Source organism: Trichosurus vulpecula, chromosome 1 (assembly GCF_011100635.1).
Source record: "Trichosurus vulpecula isolate mTriVul1 chromosome 1, mTriVul1.pri, whole genome shotgun sequence".
Lineage (NCBI taxonomy): Eukaryota > Metazoa > Chordata > Mammalia > Diprotodontia > Phalangeridae > Trichosurus > Trichosurus vulpecula.
This window is the reverse complement of record NC_050573.1, coordinates 62,472,741-62,488,076: the sequence shown is the minus strand read 5'-3', so window position 1 is coordinate 62,488,076 and position 15,336 is coordinate 62,472,741. Positions and strand designations below refer to the sequence as shown.

The window sequence follows — 15,336 nt, the reverse complement described above, 5'->3', positions numbered from 1 at the left end:
TTAGGGGTAAGGGGACAGGGAGGAAAAAAAGTATTAGCTATAGCTTGGAAGTGGGCAGTATCGTGGCTTTTATGAGGGAGAATGAACAGGTATGAAAAGAAACAAGAGGCGTTGTAGGAAAAGGAGGGGCCACAAGGCAGAAGAGCTTAGACTCTTACTGGAGAGCAAGATTCACCATTCAGACTTATTTAGAGCTTAAATTATTAATTTAGGAATTTTACTTGGCCCCACCGGGTGACTTAAAACATCCCCCTCAATGTTATACACTACCTGTACTACCCTTCTGAGACACAGATTTTTTTCCACTTTCAGTCTGTTTCCCACTGGAACTGTTGATGGAAGTATCAGATGCAAGTGCCTGTCAATAAGAAAAAAAAATTTTAAAGTGGCTAAGATACCATCTTTAAAGTACTGAAATATATTAATACAGTTATCTTTTTCTTACTCAACCAATTTTTTTTCATTTATTCAAACATTTATTGATTACCTAGTATATGCAAGGCACTCTAAAATTTAATCCTGACACAATAAATCCTCTAAAACCAGTGACCAATCCACATACAACCTTCTAGAGCTTCACGTGAATCCCTTAAAACAAAGGTGATGTAAAACACTGCTATTACAAAGTTAATTAATCTAATCAAAAGTATTATCACGTCCTCTGAACAGTTTAAAATAATGAAAATATCTTCACAGAAACAAAGATTTTTTCCCCGAAATTCTAATTGCTGCACTTGGCCGATATCGCTGATAAAATCTGACTTATTCCCTTGGCCATTCCCATTTCAATACTTAATTTCAATGTTCTGTTTTAAAAACTAAAAGGAGAACTAAAACTACCTCCACATAAAGGTTTAATTCCAAAATTTCCTAAGTAGAAGCTTACTCTATCAATAGAGGGTGGACCTATTTCAATATAAGACCAGTTGGGAAGTAACTAAGAGATTAAAAATAAAATCTTTCTCTTTTAAGAAGCTATAAAAGGGTCAACTATAACAATGGACATTAAAAACATTTAAGTAAAGAATGAAATTTGGCAGAAAATGTAAGATTCTCTTATTCAGAATGACAGAATCTCATATTTAAATGGCTCATAGTCCAAACTCCTGCTTAAAAAGTAAATGTCTTCCCTGATTCTGTTTAAATAAGGGGAACGTACTTTCTGACAAAGTAACTTAGTCCATTATCAAACAGCTTTGAAGTATTCTTATATCGAACCAAAGCCTATCTCCTTTACAGAAATAAATTAGAGAAATAAATAACATTATCACCTTAACAACTTTTTTCTTCTCACACTGCAAATACCGAGACTCTACTATTCTTCCAGCTGTGGAGACAAAGAATACTGTGATTATCAGAACACTTCCATCTATAGCACACACTTCATACTGGACAATAATTTTTTACTTCAATCAAACTAAAGCAGCAATACTTTAATTTGCCCTACCCTCCTCCTCAAAATCACCCCACAACCTCTTTAGACACTTGGCTATTCTGCTAGCTATCTTTCTCCAGAATAATAGTTCTCTTATGTTCATATCAGAAACTTACTTTAGTATCAACTAAGAAAGCGGTAGTGTGTGGCATACTGGATACAATGCTGGCCCTGGAGTCTGGAGAACTCAGTTTCTAAACCTACCCCTAACACTTACTGGTGTGTAATGAAGATGTCATTTAAATCTGAATGTCATTTAAATCCCTCACAGCCTGTGTCCTAGCCTGTAAAATGGGAATAAAACTACTTGCACTGAGTTGTTGTGAGGAAAAATCTTTGCGAGCCTTAAAATGCTATGCAAATGTGATTCATTAATAATTGTTGGATAAATAAAGCTTAGAGGCCACCATGTGTTTTTATCCCTGCAGCCAATTGAAGACAAGCGTTTTAAGAGAGAAAGGAAGACTTGGGAAATGAACTCTTTCTTAAGAAGATGATATCAGAGATGTCATCAATTGGGGAATGGATGAACAAGTCGCTACACGTGATTGTGATGGAATACTATAGTGTTACAAGAAATGACGAGCAGGATGCTCTCAGAAAAACCTGCAAAGGCTTGCATGGAACAGATGTAAGATGAAATGAGCAGAACCAGGAGAACATTGTATACAGTAACAATGATATTGTATGATGATTGACTGTGAATAACTTAGCTATTCTCAGCAATACCATGATCCAAGACAATTCTGAAGGCTTATGATGAAAAATGCTATCCATCTCCAGAGAAAGAACTGATGGAGTCTGAATACAGATCAATGCATACTTTTTCTTTATTTTTTTTTGGTCTGTGCTTTCTTTCACAACATGATTTACATGGAAATGCATGACTACATATGTATGACCTATATCATACTGCTTGTCTTTTCAATGAGGGGGGAAGGGAGGGAGGGAATTTGGAACTCAAAATTTGAAAAAAGAATGTTAAAGTTGTTTTTACATGTAATTGGGGGAAAAATATTTTAAAAAACAGTGCTTTCCTTACCCCCGCCCCCCCAAAAAGGATGGTATCTGAGAAAGAGATTTGGATTTCTGGACCACAGAATAAAATATAGAAATGACAGATTTCTGGGCAAAAGGATGCCCACTCCAAGGATGGAGTGCAACTAAAAAAAGCTGGTAACAATGTCTTTTCCTGGACTCTTATAGATCTAACATAAAGGAAATAAAACTAAAAAGATAAGAGAGAAAAGTTGTCTATGTATATTTTCCAGGCTGGAGACTGTAGAGTTTCTAAAATATAGGAACTGCAAACAAACCAACCACACAATAAAATTCATAAGAGAAAGAAAAATCCAAGAAAAGAACAAATAATAAAGCCCATGGCTTCAAAGGGCTATACACAAATGCATGAAGTATGGGTAAGAAACATCAACTAAAAACACCAATGCAAGGAGGCAAATGTAATCTCCATGGAAGTAGTAGGATGAGACCCGTGAATGGAGTGCTGATCTGGGCCTTCAAAAGGCAAAAAGCTGATTAAAAAGGGAGAAGTAAAAAAGGAACAACAGCTGCCTACCCTTGATGACTTCAAGTCCTTAGACTCTATGAATTAGTAATTCAAAGTACAGGCAAATGTGATTACTAAGCCTCCAATAGACCTGTGAAAGATCGCAAATGAGATAGGCATCATAGAAATGAAGAAGAGCAAATTTGTTCCAATTTCCCAGACTAGGAATAGTTTGTAAACTACAAGCCAGTAAGCTTGACTTGAAAAGCTGTCAAAATTCTAGAATGTATTGTTAAAGAGATGGTTAATGACCATGTAGAAAAACCAGTGCTCACAATGCACCACATGTTCTACCAGACACAGGTTATGCCCAGCTAGCCACTTTTCTTTTTTGACAGTTATCAGACATTAAATCAGAAGAATGCTATAGAGAGTTCACACAGATTTCAACAAAGCATTTGACAAAATCTCATAGGCTACTAAATGATAGTAGTTATGCAGATTCAAAACTGGTTAACGCTCAGACACAAAGAGTAGTCATTAATGGTTCAACATCAGCTTAGAAAGAGGCCTCTAGATTAGTGTCCCAGGTAGGCTTAGCTATGAACTGTTTTAATATTTTCTCCAATGATCTAGATGATATCAAAGATGATATAAGATTATCGAATTTGCCTGACACAAATGTGAAAAGCATAACTAACATACTAAATGACAGGACTGAAAGTTCTCATAGGCTAGAACATTATGTCCAATTTAATAGGGATAAATGTAAATTTTTACACAGGTTCAAAAAATCAACTTCACAAGTACAGGATAGGTGAGACTAGGCTAGACAACAGTTCAACTCGAGATGAATAATTCACCAAGGGATTTTAGTTGATTATCAGTACAGTAAGAGTCAACACTGTGACATGTCAGTCAAAAAACTAACATAATCTCAGGCAGCATTAAGAGATGTTTAGTGACAAGCAGGATGAGTTCAGAAAAACCTGGACTTACATGAATTGATACAAAGTGAAGTAAACAGAATCAGGAAAATGTTGTACACAGTGACACAGTGCTGTACACAGCAAGATTGTACGATGAAAAACTGCAAATGACTGCTATTCTCAGCAATACAACGATCCAAGACAATCTGAAAGGACTCATGATGAAGCATGCTATCCTCCCCCAGAAAAAGAATTGCTACTATCTGAATACAGACCGAAGCATGCTATTTTTCACTTTCTTTCTTTTTTTAATTTGAGTCTTCTTGAACAAAATGACTAATATGGAAATGTTTTTACATGATAACCTACATTGGACTGCTTACCATCTCAGGGAGGGGGAAGGAAAGGGAGGGAGGGATAGATTTTGGAACTCAAAACTTCCAAAAAAAAAAGGTTTTAAAATTATTTTAACAAATAATTGGGGAAAAAAATAAAATATTATATTTTAAAAAGATGTTTAGTGCCCAGGACTACAAAAATTATAGTACCACTGTATTCTATAGGGGTCAAAATATTTGGAGTATTGTGTTCAGTTCTGGTTGCCACATTTTAGGAAGAACACTGACAAGATGGAGGATCAACAGTCAAGTGTTAGCACCTTGGCAGGCCTGGGAAAAGTCTCCTACAGAAGGTGAGATTTGAGTTGAGTTTGAAGGAAGCCAGGAAAATTAAGAGGGGAAGGGGAAGAGGAGGGGGTAGAACATTCCAGGCATGGGAGATCGCTAGTGCAAAAGCAAAGAGACAAGAGATGGGGTATCCTGCGTAAGGAATAGCACACAGGTGAGTGTAGCTGGATTGTACACTGTAAAGAATAGAGTCAGGTTTAGAAGACTGGAAAGTTAGGAAGGGGGCTTTAAATGCCAGAGGACTTTATATATGATCCAGGGAGTAACTGGGAGCTACTGGAGCTTACTGAGCAGGGGAGGTTGACATGATCAGAACTACACTGAAAAAAATCATCTTGGTAGCCAAGTGGAGGACGAACTGGAACCTAGAGAAGCTTGAAGGCCAGTTAGAATGCTAATGCAATAGGTTAGTAGAGAGAGAGTGCTTGAACTAGAGTTGTGGCTATGTCAAAGGAAAGAAAAGAATGTTTACAAGTGATGTTGTGAGAGAAGAAATTATAAGATTTCTTAAAAGATTGGATATATGTAGTAAAACTAAGGAATCAAGGATAACACTGAGGTTATGGGCCTAAATGGCTGAGAAAATGGCAGTATCCTTGACAGTAGCACTAAAGTTTGGGAAAAGGAAAGGTTTAGGGGGAAAAGATGATGAGATCTGTTTTGGACATGTTGAGTTTCAGATGCCTATGAGACATACAGTTCAAGGTGTCCAAAAGGCAATTAATAACACATCATTGAAGCTCAGGAGAGAGGCCAGGGATGGAAATCTGGGAGTCATTTGCATAGAGACAACTGAACTCATAGCAGCTAATGAGAATACCAAATAAGACAGTTGAGAGCTGAGGTACCTAACTGAGGGTCCACGAGCTTATTTTCAAAATAATTTTGATAACTGTATTTTAATGTAATTGTAATTAATTTAATCCTTTATGATCCTATGTATTTTATTTTATGCATTTAAAAACATTTTGCATAAAGGGACCATAGGCTTTACTAGACTACAGAAAGGGTCCATGACACAAGAAAAGCTATGAACCCCTAGTATAAAAGGAAAAGACAAAAGGGCCCAAGATGGAACCTCGGGGGGCATTCATGGTTAGTTGGGTAAGACATGAAGAACCAGCAAAACAAGCTCAGGCTGTAAGGAAGGAACAGTTTAACAAGATCAACTAAATTTCCGTATCACAATCATATCATATATGGAAAAGGCAAAGGAACTGAGATGTTTAGCCTGTAGAAAAGAAGATGTGAGGGGGAATGAGAGTTGTAATAAGTATTTGAAGACTTGCCATGTGGAAGAGATAGCTGTTGGCCTCAGAAAGCAGAACAGGTGAAAAAGGGTGAAGTTGAAAGGTCAGATTTAGGACTGACCTAAAATAAGCCTTCCCCAAAATTGAATGGAGAGCCTTGGCAAGTAATAAACTATTCCTTACTGGAGGGTCTTCAAGCAAAGTGCTGAATATCCTTATTATTGTCATTATAGAAGGGATTCTTCACCAGATATGAGTTTGGCTAAAAAGATTCTGAAGTTCCTTTCCTAATTTCAGATTTTGTGATTCTTTAAGATCTAGAATGGCCCACATAACCTCCTACATTATCATCTGGAAGGGCCCTTAGAGCACAGAATTCAGTAACAGCCCACAAATACATAGGGCTTTGAAGTCATGACATCATAAGGCTTAAAATAGCAAAGGTTTTTTATAAATCATCTAATCCAGTTATGTACAGATTAGGAAACTGAGGTTCAGAGTGATTAAATGACTTGCCCAAGGTAACACAAATAGCAGTAGGCTCCAAATCCAGCACTTTCTTCACAATCCAGGATGGGGGCTAGGTAGCACAAGCATTACTTCCCTTATTCTTTTATAGCTACTTAATTCCAAAGAAGTGTGACTTGTCCAAAGTCACCCCTATCAGAGCCAGGGCTCAAACACTCACCTCCTGACTTCCAAGCCCACGGCTCATCCCACTGTCCCACCCTGCCCTTTCTGACTCACCTGGTACTCTTCTCCCTTTGGCCTTGGAGTTCCCTGAGACACTACGTTCGGCTTCCGAGAAAGACCTGAAACAGCACAAGCACAACACTGGCTTCACCGGACTTAAAGCTGGGAGGAACTTCAAAGATGAGGTGTCATTTGACTGAAGATTTAAAACCACAGGGGCCCCTAGAGACCTGCCAGTCCAACCCCCTCATTTTACAAATAAGTTAAGTGAGGCTCAGGGAGGTTAAGTGACTTGTCCTGGGTCACACTACTAGCAAATTGGGGCAGTTGGGTGTCGATGGGTGTAAGATTAGACCTGGGTTCAAACCTCATCTCAGATATTTAATAGCTGTGTGATCCTGGGTGCCTGTCTGACCCTCTGCTTCCTCCTCTGCAAAATAGGGTTCATAACAGCACACATCTCCCAGGGTTGTTGTGAGGTCAAAATGATATTGGGAAAGCGCTTCGCAAACGCCACATAAATATGTAGCCACAAAACGCTTCATAAATAAAAGTTATCGCTATTATTAGCAAGTGTCAGGTGGGATCCAAGCCCAGGGCTTCCTGGGTTCTTCCAGCCCCGCACTCCGTCAACTAAGTCAGGCTCGCCTCTACCTTTACAGAGGAGTAAACTGAAGCCCGGGGGAAAGGGAGGCGTTGGCCAGAGCCAGTAAGCCAGGATGCAAACCCAGTTCTCTCTTCCGCACCCCGTGGCCTGCCCTGAGTAACAGCACTGGGAGTCCAAGGGGCTAGAGGACGAGGGATTCGGGGTTTCCGAGATAGCAGCGGGGAGGCCCTCCGGGGGCCCGCCTCAGACCTCGCCCTCCACGCTTCCCCATCAGCCCGCAAAGACCTTGGCCTCCTTCGCGCGGTGTCCGCCCCTTCCTCCTCCTCTTCTTCGGTCGGTTAATCAGTCAGTCAGTCAGTAGCCCACCCACTCACCCCAAAGTCTTGGAACGGTGCTCCGCCATTTTCCCGCGTCTCCGTTGAACTGTTGCGGAGCTCAGTGGAGCCGCGGAGAGCTTCGGCCCCGCCCCGAGGTGTGGGCGAGACCATTCCCAGAAGGGTGGAACCAGGAATTCCCCCAGAGTACGAGGCCTGCTGTTTTGTGCAGATACTAGACCAATAGAGCAGAATAGACATCTCCATTAAACGACTCAGAATAGGTTCAGAACAGAGATTCGGCTTGTCCTGGAAGGGCTCATTTTTCCCCTTGAGGGTTGTTCTCCCCCTACTTTCATATTTGGTCTCGCCCCTAGGTGGGGCGCAGCGTCCTCAGGCCGCTAGGCCACGCCCGCGGGCGACACTTCCTTCCCTTTCCTCGCCTGCGGCTCCCTCCCTCCTCCCTCCTCCCCCACCCCCAACGCGCCCCGCCCCCCCCTCCTCCCCTCCTTTGCTCTCACTCTCCCCCTCCTCCTCAGGAACCCGGAAGTGAGTCGCTGAGTGGGGGCTGCGAGCTTAGCCGCCGGGAGGAGCCCGAGCCTCTGGGGGGCGGGCGGGCCGACCAGGGGATGGCGGGGGGACAGGCCCCTGCTGCTGCTGCCGCAGTCACTGCTGCTATTCACATCCCGCTCCGGTTCGGCCGCTGCTGAGGTGAGTCTGCCGGTGACAACGCGCCGCTCCGGAACCGGGGAGAGGGGCCGGGGCCGCGGGGGCGGCGGCGCGCGGGGCCGAGCTGGGCTGAGCGCCCCGGGGGAGCCGCGGGGGAGAGCCTGAGGCCCGGGCCGAGTGCTGAGGAGGGGAAGGGGCGGCGGGGATGAGGAAGGAGGGGGAGATTGAGAAAGGGCTGGCAGGATAGGGGGGAGTGCTGGGGAGGGGGGGTGGGGAACTGGGGAGAAAGTGGGGAGGGGCGGGCGGGATAGGGGGAGTGCTGAGAAAGGGGGAGGGACGAGAGGAGGGGGCAACGGGAATGGAGAAGTGGGGAAGGGGGAGAAGTAGAAGGGGCGGGCGGGGTGGGGGGGTTGTACTGAGCAGGTGGGGGAGGGGAAGGGGAGTCCAAAGGGAAGGAAACAGGGGAATGGGGAGTGAGGAGAGGGAGGGGGGGGTCTTGAGAGGTAAAGAGGTGGGGGCCCCAGGAAGAAGAGGGGGCTTCACCTAGGAATTGGGTAGGGGGATCCCCTGAGAGGGAGCCGAGGAGAGGATGGAGAAGTCCTAAGAAGGAAATGAGGTGCGGGTGGGGGCCCCTAGAGAAGGAAGGGGCGGGGAGCAGGGGAACCTTTAGAAAGACTGGGGACGCGAGGTAGTTTTATAGAGATGTAGAAGAGAACTGGGGGGGGGGGGGGTTCTGAAAGAGAAATTACTTCTCCTCCCCCAAGACTCGTTTGGGTGCAGTTGAGGGAAAAGTGCATCTGAAGAAGATGGAGTTGAGTGGTGAGGGAGCAGTTCAGACAATGACACTCAGAGTTTGGGGAGAGATGCCAGGGAACTGTAGTTTTTGTCTTTGTATCCCCAAAGCAGCCCTGTGCCTGACACGCATAGCTGGAGATTAATAGCCGCTTTTGGAATGATTGCTCCAGGACACAAATCAAAGTGTCTCTGATTGTCAGCTTTTTCTAGGGTTCCAGTGCTGGGGTATAGGGTCCTTAGTTTTGCCAGGGTGTATTCACCTGGGCCTGGGGCGGGGGGAACCGGGACGACCAAATGCTATTCGGTGGGCGTAGGATCCCTCTCCTGCTGGAAACTTGTTTTACCAGTGACAGTTTGGTGAAAGGGGGTGGGAGACCGTTTCAGTGTTGTGGCTGTAGGAAAGCTTTGTCTTTAAGTCAGTATAATTGAGCCAATGGCCCGGAGTCACAGGAAATCTGTCATTGAGGCTACCTCCCAACCCTGGATGAGGTCAGTCTTCTTCAACCTATACTGAAGCACAATTGGCAGGCACTTTCCATTCACTCCTTTTTTCCTAGCCTCTTATTAATCCAGGCTGCTCTCAGGAAATATGCCCCGCGAAGTAAAGGACTGTACTGCATATCTCAGCTTTGTTTTTTAAGTAGTGACCTAAATGTTGTGTGTACAGGTGCCTTAGAAATAGTACCAGAATAGCTCCAATATACTTCTTCGCCAGAGTTTGAGTAAAAAAGAAATTGAGTCTGCTTAACTGCTAGATGGGCTTTCCGGTTATAGCTAGATTGGTTTTCTTGCTCATGATTGTCATGCAATGAACTTGCTGCTCTCAATGGGTAAGATGATGTGTCTATAGCAATTTTAAAATAGATTCTTTGTATAATTAACTTAGATCTTTAAAAATTTTAACAGTCTGGAACAATGGACCAAGTCTAATAAAGATAAAATTCTTCGCTTAAAAAAATCAACTTCATAAGTCCAATATAAGGAAGTCCTGGTTAGATGAAAGTTGTGAAAAAAAATCTGGGACTTTTAGTAGACTGCATACTCAGTTTGAGTCAACAGTGTGGCATGGCAGCCAAAAAAAGATAATTTGGACTGCATAGTGTCATAGTCATAGTGTCCAGGCTTGGGGAGTTGGTAGGCCTGTTCTGTTCTGGTCAGGCCACATCTGGAGTATTTTATTCACTTCTATGTGCCACATTTTAAAATTGACACTGATAAAGAGGACAGCCGGGATGATGGGAGGACTGGAGACCATGGATGGCATAGGGAGGTTTTTAGCTTAGAGAAAAGAACACTTTGTGGGGGCACAGGATTGTGTTCTTGAAGTTTTTGATTCAAGTTTTACATAAGGAAAAAAAAAATCTCAGAGCCATTCAGAAGTGGAAGGACCTACCTTGAAAGGTAATGGATTTCCCCTTACTAGAACAGGCCATGCTGACCACTTGGTGGGTTCGTTGTAGGAGAGGCTTCCTGTTCTGGTACAAGTTGGATTAGATGTCTTTTGAGATTCTTTCTAACTCTGAAATTCATTGATTGAGAGATAATTCTTCATTTCTTCTATTTTCTCTCCTATTAAATGGGCATAGTCAAGGGGAGAGGGGAGTTTCTTTTTTAGCTTCATCTAGTAGGCTTTATTTAGCAAACTTCCTACTTGCTTCTGCAGATTTTTATCTTTGATTTTGGTAGGAGGGTTAGAGGGATCCTAGTTTTATCGATAGAAAGTAGAGGGATTATTGAAAGCTTTTCTTTGGCTTTTATGAATATGTAGCAGTTGACATTAGGATCAGAATATTTGGGTTTTGTTTTCTGTCCTTTGACTTTGCTGTAGGAGCTTGTTTCTGTACTTAATATTCATACTTGGTGCTTTAAAGTTTGCAAAGAACTATCAACAAATGTGTGAGATAGGTTGTTGTAAATATTATTATCCCCATTTTACATCTGGGAAAATGAGGCTCAGAGAAGTTGTATCTTTTTCATGTTTATACAACTAATAAGTTTTTAAGGTAGGATTCAAGCCTAGATCCAGTACACTTCCCATTGCTCTGTGCTATTACTCCTAAATAGTCAACAAGCATTTATTTTGTGCCTGCTATATACCAGGGATGGGGTTTGGGACATGTCGGGTGTGCAGAGACAAAAAAGCCTGGAATTCCTTCCCTCCTCATCTTTGCATTGTCTTTCTTCAGGTCTCAGCTAAAATCCCACTTTCTGCAAGAAGCCCTTCCCAGTCTCCCTTAATGCCTTTCTTCTGAGATTATCTCCAATTTATCTGATATATGTATGTGGTTTTTACAAAGCTGTTTGCCAGTTTTCTCCCTCCATTAGATTTCAAGTTCCTTGACAGGGATTATTTTTATAATTCTTTTTATACCCAGGTTTTAGTACAGTGCCTAGCACATAGTAGGTGCTTAATAAATTCTTGTTGGCTTGATTTGACTTGAAATAGTTCCTGCCCTCAAGGAGCTTGCAGTCTAATGGAGATAACGTGTGCCTATAGGAGTTTGTATATAGAAAATATATACAAAATGAATAGAAGGCAGTTTTTGTAGGGAAACTGAGTTTGAAGGAAAACAGAGATTTCAGGAGATAGAGATGATGAGGGAGGACATACCAGATCTGAGGATCACCTTATACAAAAGCATGGACAGACAGAACAGTAGGTAGACTAGAATATATGGATGGAGGAGTATGTAGCAGGGAATAAAAATACTGGAAAGGTTGGAAGGGACCTTGCTGTGAAGAGTTTTAAATGCCAAGCAGGAATTTGATTGTTATTAGGGACCTCTCTTAAGTAATATTTATTTTTAAATGCAAACAAAGCTCAGACAATGGAGAAAAATTAATATAGCTAATTTGGAAAGCAGGTACAAAAACTGCATTTTTTAATTTGATGAAATTTTAAGTGACAGAATTTTTATTTTTGTTTTAAAACTGATTTGGATATCTTATGAAACTACTTTGAAAGTATGTTGAGTTCAGTTGTTTCCTTCCCTCTAAAATTAGGAATTCTCCAATTTTATTTTCTCTAAAAGAAATTAATCACTATCACACTTTATTTTTCATTGTAGTGATTTTTCTTAGGCAAAGGTTAATTGTTATTTACTTTTTGGCTCCAAGGGTTCAAGAGTACTCCGGTCCTTTATGTCTTATATGTTTTATTTTATTCTTCCAACTTCTTGACCTGCTTCTCATTTCTTAACTCTTCTTTCATTAAGGATCAGTATTGTACTTTACCTTGATATTGAATAACAGTACATTCTAGGTTCTTCCCCTTACAAATGAGATCTTCTCTGAAGTCTTTTTTTTTTTTTTTTTACCTCTCCCGAGCTGTGATCCTATGATTAAAACAAGTTTGGTCTGCCTCCCCATTTCTTACTTTCCATCTTTATAAAGACAGTGATACTCCGTGTGCAAACATTTTCAAACCTGTCTGTACCAGGCAGCCCTTTCTCACAGTGATGAACATTGATTGGGCTTTTACAGTCAGCTTCTTAGCCATACCAAGAAAAGCCCTACTCTTCTGTCTGAGAATGCTGAACAGATTTAACAAAGAGCTTTGTCTGGGGCCTTACTTGGTTGTAATGTGTGTCACTCAAATTCGGCAGCCCACAGCTTTCCAGAAACAGCTTTGAACCGTAATTGAAGGCATCTTATTTCCTCTCCCATTTTTATTTTGGCATGTAAATGACCTCAGTAATTTAGACATTTTTTTTAAAAAGTGATGAATTTTGTGTTTTACTCATATCCTACTTAAGACTATTCAGACAGAGCTTTATGATAAACATAGTGATTCAAGTATTAGACCTGTTGGTTAATATGACATGTTAATAAGTTAGCTTGTTATGACTCAGTTATATCCCAACTCTGCCCAGCTTAATTTTTTTTTTTTTTTGGTTCATGGGATCATAGAATTTAAAACTAAACAGTGATTATTTTTCATCTTTTAAAGGAAGTTTGCAAGAATGATTTGTTTACTTATAATTAATAATTTAATTTATAACTTTTACATGAGATTATACAAAACATTTTTAGATTTTAAAAACTAATTTAAAATATTTACATGTGGTCTCTTTTTTACTTTTTGTATTTAAAAGTCTGAAGTGGATTTTTCATATTATAGCAAGAACTATAGATCTGGTTTCTGAATGTGGCCAATTCACATATATTTAATTAGGTATGTTTTTTTTTACATATAAAAATTATTTTATATGTGAAATCCTTTAGGTTATAAAATAATTTGGAGAGAAGAAACAACATTTCTCAGCTTGAATTCTGAAAACTAATTTTAAAGAAAAAGTTTCTGAGAATGCAGACCTCTGGTTCTTAACACTTTTTACCATTGCTTAGGTTTTATCAGTTTCCTCATCAGCGGTTTTAAAACGAAGAGATTGTAATAGATGGTCTCTAAGCCTAGCTCTAAAATTCCCTAATCTAGTACCAACAACTTTGGGTGTTAAAATTAGCAATGATGAACAGATTGTGGTACATAAGAGTAATTGACATTGCTAGAATTACAAAGATGACAAATTCAAAAAGAGATCATCAGTCAAGTCTGCCTTCTGTGGACCAGACATTATAGGCATATAAAGAAAAAAAAAAATGAAACAGTCCCTCTGCCAAGAAACTGGTATTCTGTAAAGAGAAACCACATGTACACATTTAAGTAGATAAATCAAGTCAGCAAGCATTTACTAAGCACCTACTATGTGCTAGGCATTTTGCTAAAGCACTGGGGATATAAAGAAAGGCAAAAAACCAGCCCCTGCTTTCAAAGAGCTCAGTCTATTGGAGGAGACAACATGTAAATAACCATGTAAATAAGCTAAACATAGAATAAATTGAAGATCAACAGAGAAAAGGTACTAGAATTAAGAGAGACTGGAAAAGGCTGTAGAAAGTGGGATTTTAGCAGAGACCTTAAGGATGAGGAGTGAGAAAAATCCAGGTATTGGGGACAGTCAGTAAAAATGCATGGAATTTGAAGATAGAGCTAAGAGGCCAGTGTCACTGAATCACAGACCACAAAGAGGGGATCAAGGTATGAGAAAACTGGAAAGGTAGGAAGCGTGGTAAGGTTATAAAGGGCTTTAAAAGCCAAACAGAAGATTTTATATTTGATCCGGGAGGTAGTAGGGAGCCACTGGGGTTTATTGAAAAGTTTGGGGCTGGGGTGTTATGACAGCTGAAAGTACAGTAGCCTGGGGTGGAAAGAGACTTGTTACAGGGAAATCAACCAGCAGGCTATTGCAGTACTCCAGGTGTGAGGTGAGGAGGACCATGACCAAGGTGGTGGCAGTGTCAGAGAGAAGGGGATGTGCATGAGAGATATTTCAAAGGTAGAATAGAAAGGACTTAACCACTGGTTGGATGGGGAAGGAGTACAGAGATAAGACAGAGTAAGGAGTCAAGAATGCTGCCTAGGTTTCAAGCATGGGTGTCAGGGAAAATGACCCATAGCAAAATTAGGAAGTGGGGGGGTTTGGTGGCAAAGATAATGAGGTCAGTTTTGGACGTGTTGATATCTATGGAACATCCAGTTTGAGTTGCCCAATAGGCAGTTGGAGATTTGAGGCTGCAAGTCAAGAGAAGTTAGAGCTGTATAGATAGATCTGAGAATTGTCTGTATAGAAATATGAATCGATGGAAGCTGATGAAATGACTAAGCAAAATAATACAAAGAGTGAAGAGAAGAGGGCCCAGAACAAAGATTTTGAGGACACCTATGTTTAGCAGGCAGGACAAAATAGATATAAGCTAATGGAAGAGGAGGGTGGCAGTTAGAGGGAGTGTCAGAAAAGGCTTCAAGTATGTCATGTCACTTGACCCCTATTTTGAAAGGTGCTAGAAATTCTGAGATGTGGAAGTGAGGAGGGATTGCATTTCCAGCCAGGGAACCAGCCCAATGCCAGCAAAAGCACAAGTAAGAGAAAGAAAATGTTGCATGTGGACAGCAGGTAAACCAAACTGGCTGGGCCATAGATTGTATGAAGAAGAGTCATATGTAGTAAGTCTGGAAAAATAGGCTGAACAACAGAGGTGGGTTTTGAACAAATTTAAACATCATGCAAAGGAGTTTGTGTCTGACTCTCAAGGCCATAGGGATCCACTTGGACAGATTAAACAGGATTAGTAAAATGGTAAGATTACTTTGGCAGTTATGGTGAGTGCAAATTGGAGAGAGTAAAGAACACCTGGAGGCAGAGAGACCAATAAGGGGACTGTTGCATTAGGGAGGGGGAGAAGTGAGGGTGTGAATTTGATATAGTACCTTTGTGAATGGAGAAAAGGGGACTAGTGTGAAAGGTAATATATGTAGGGGAGATGCAGGAAGACTATCAAAACTGATTCAAAGAGAAGTAAGCAGAACCAGGAGAAAATGTACACAATGACCAAAATAATGTAAAGATAAACAATGAAAGACTTCAGAATTCTGATCAGTGTTGTGACCCAT

General features: G+C 41.1%; 2 protein-coding genes across 9 annotated transcripts in view; one reads left to right on the top strand and one right to left on the bottom strand.

The window, feature by feature from the left end:
• Window positions 1-7,643, bottom strand: part of HAUS8 (HAUS augmin like complex subunit 8) — a 29,811-nt gene extending 22,168 nt beyond the window's left edge. The window contains exons 1-4 of the mRNA XM_036763418.1: window positions 7,482-7,643; window positions 6,555-6,619; window positions 1,272-1,327; window positions 271-358 (exon numbers count right to left, since the gene is read on the bottom strand). Of these exons, the coding sequence (XP_036619313.1) occupies window positions 271-358; window positions 1,272-1,327; window positions 6,555-6,619; window positions 7,482-7,510 (238 nt within the window). The 5' untranslated portion in view covers window positions 7,511-7,643. The remainder of the gene's footprint in view (window positions 1-270; window positions 359-1,271; window positions 1,328-6,554; window positions 6,620-7,481) is intronic.
• A 315-nt stretch (window positions 7,644-7,958) lies between these two features.
• The window catches only part of MYO9B (myosin IXB), a 130,027-nt gene continuing 122,649 nt past the window's right edge, over window positions 7,959-15,336 (top strand). For 6 of the 8 annotated variants that reach the window (XM_036763536.1, XM_036763498.1, XM_036763478.1 and 3 more), the window contains exon 1: window positions 7,985-8,132. The gene's annotated coding sequence lies outside the window, so the exon portion shown is untranslated. Of the gene's footprint in view, window positions 8,133-15,336 lie in introns of all 8 variants that reach the window. The other 2 variants (XM_036763522.1, XM_036763531.1) reach the window with 1 other exon arrangement.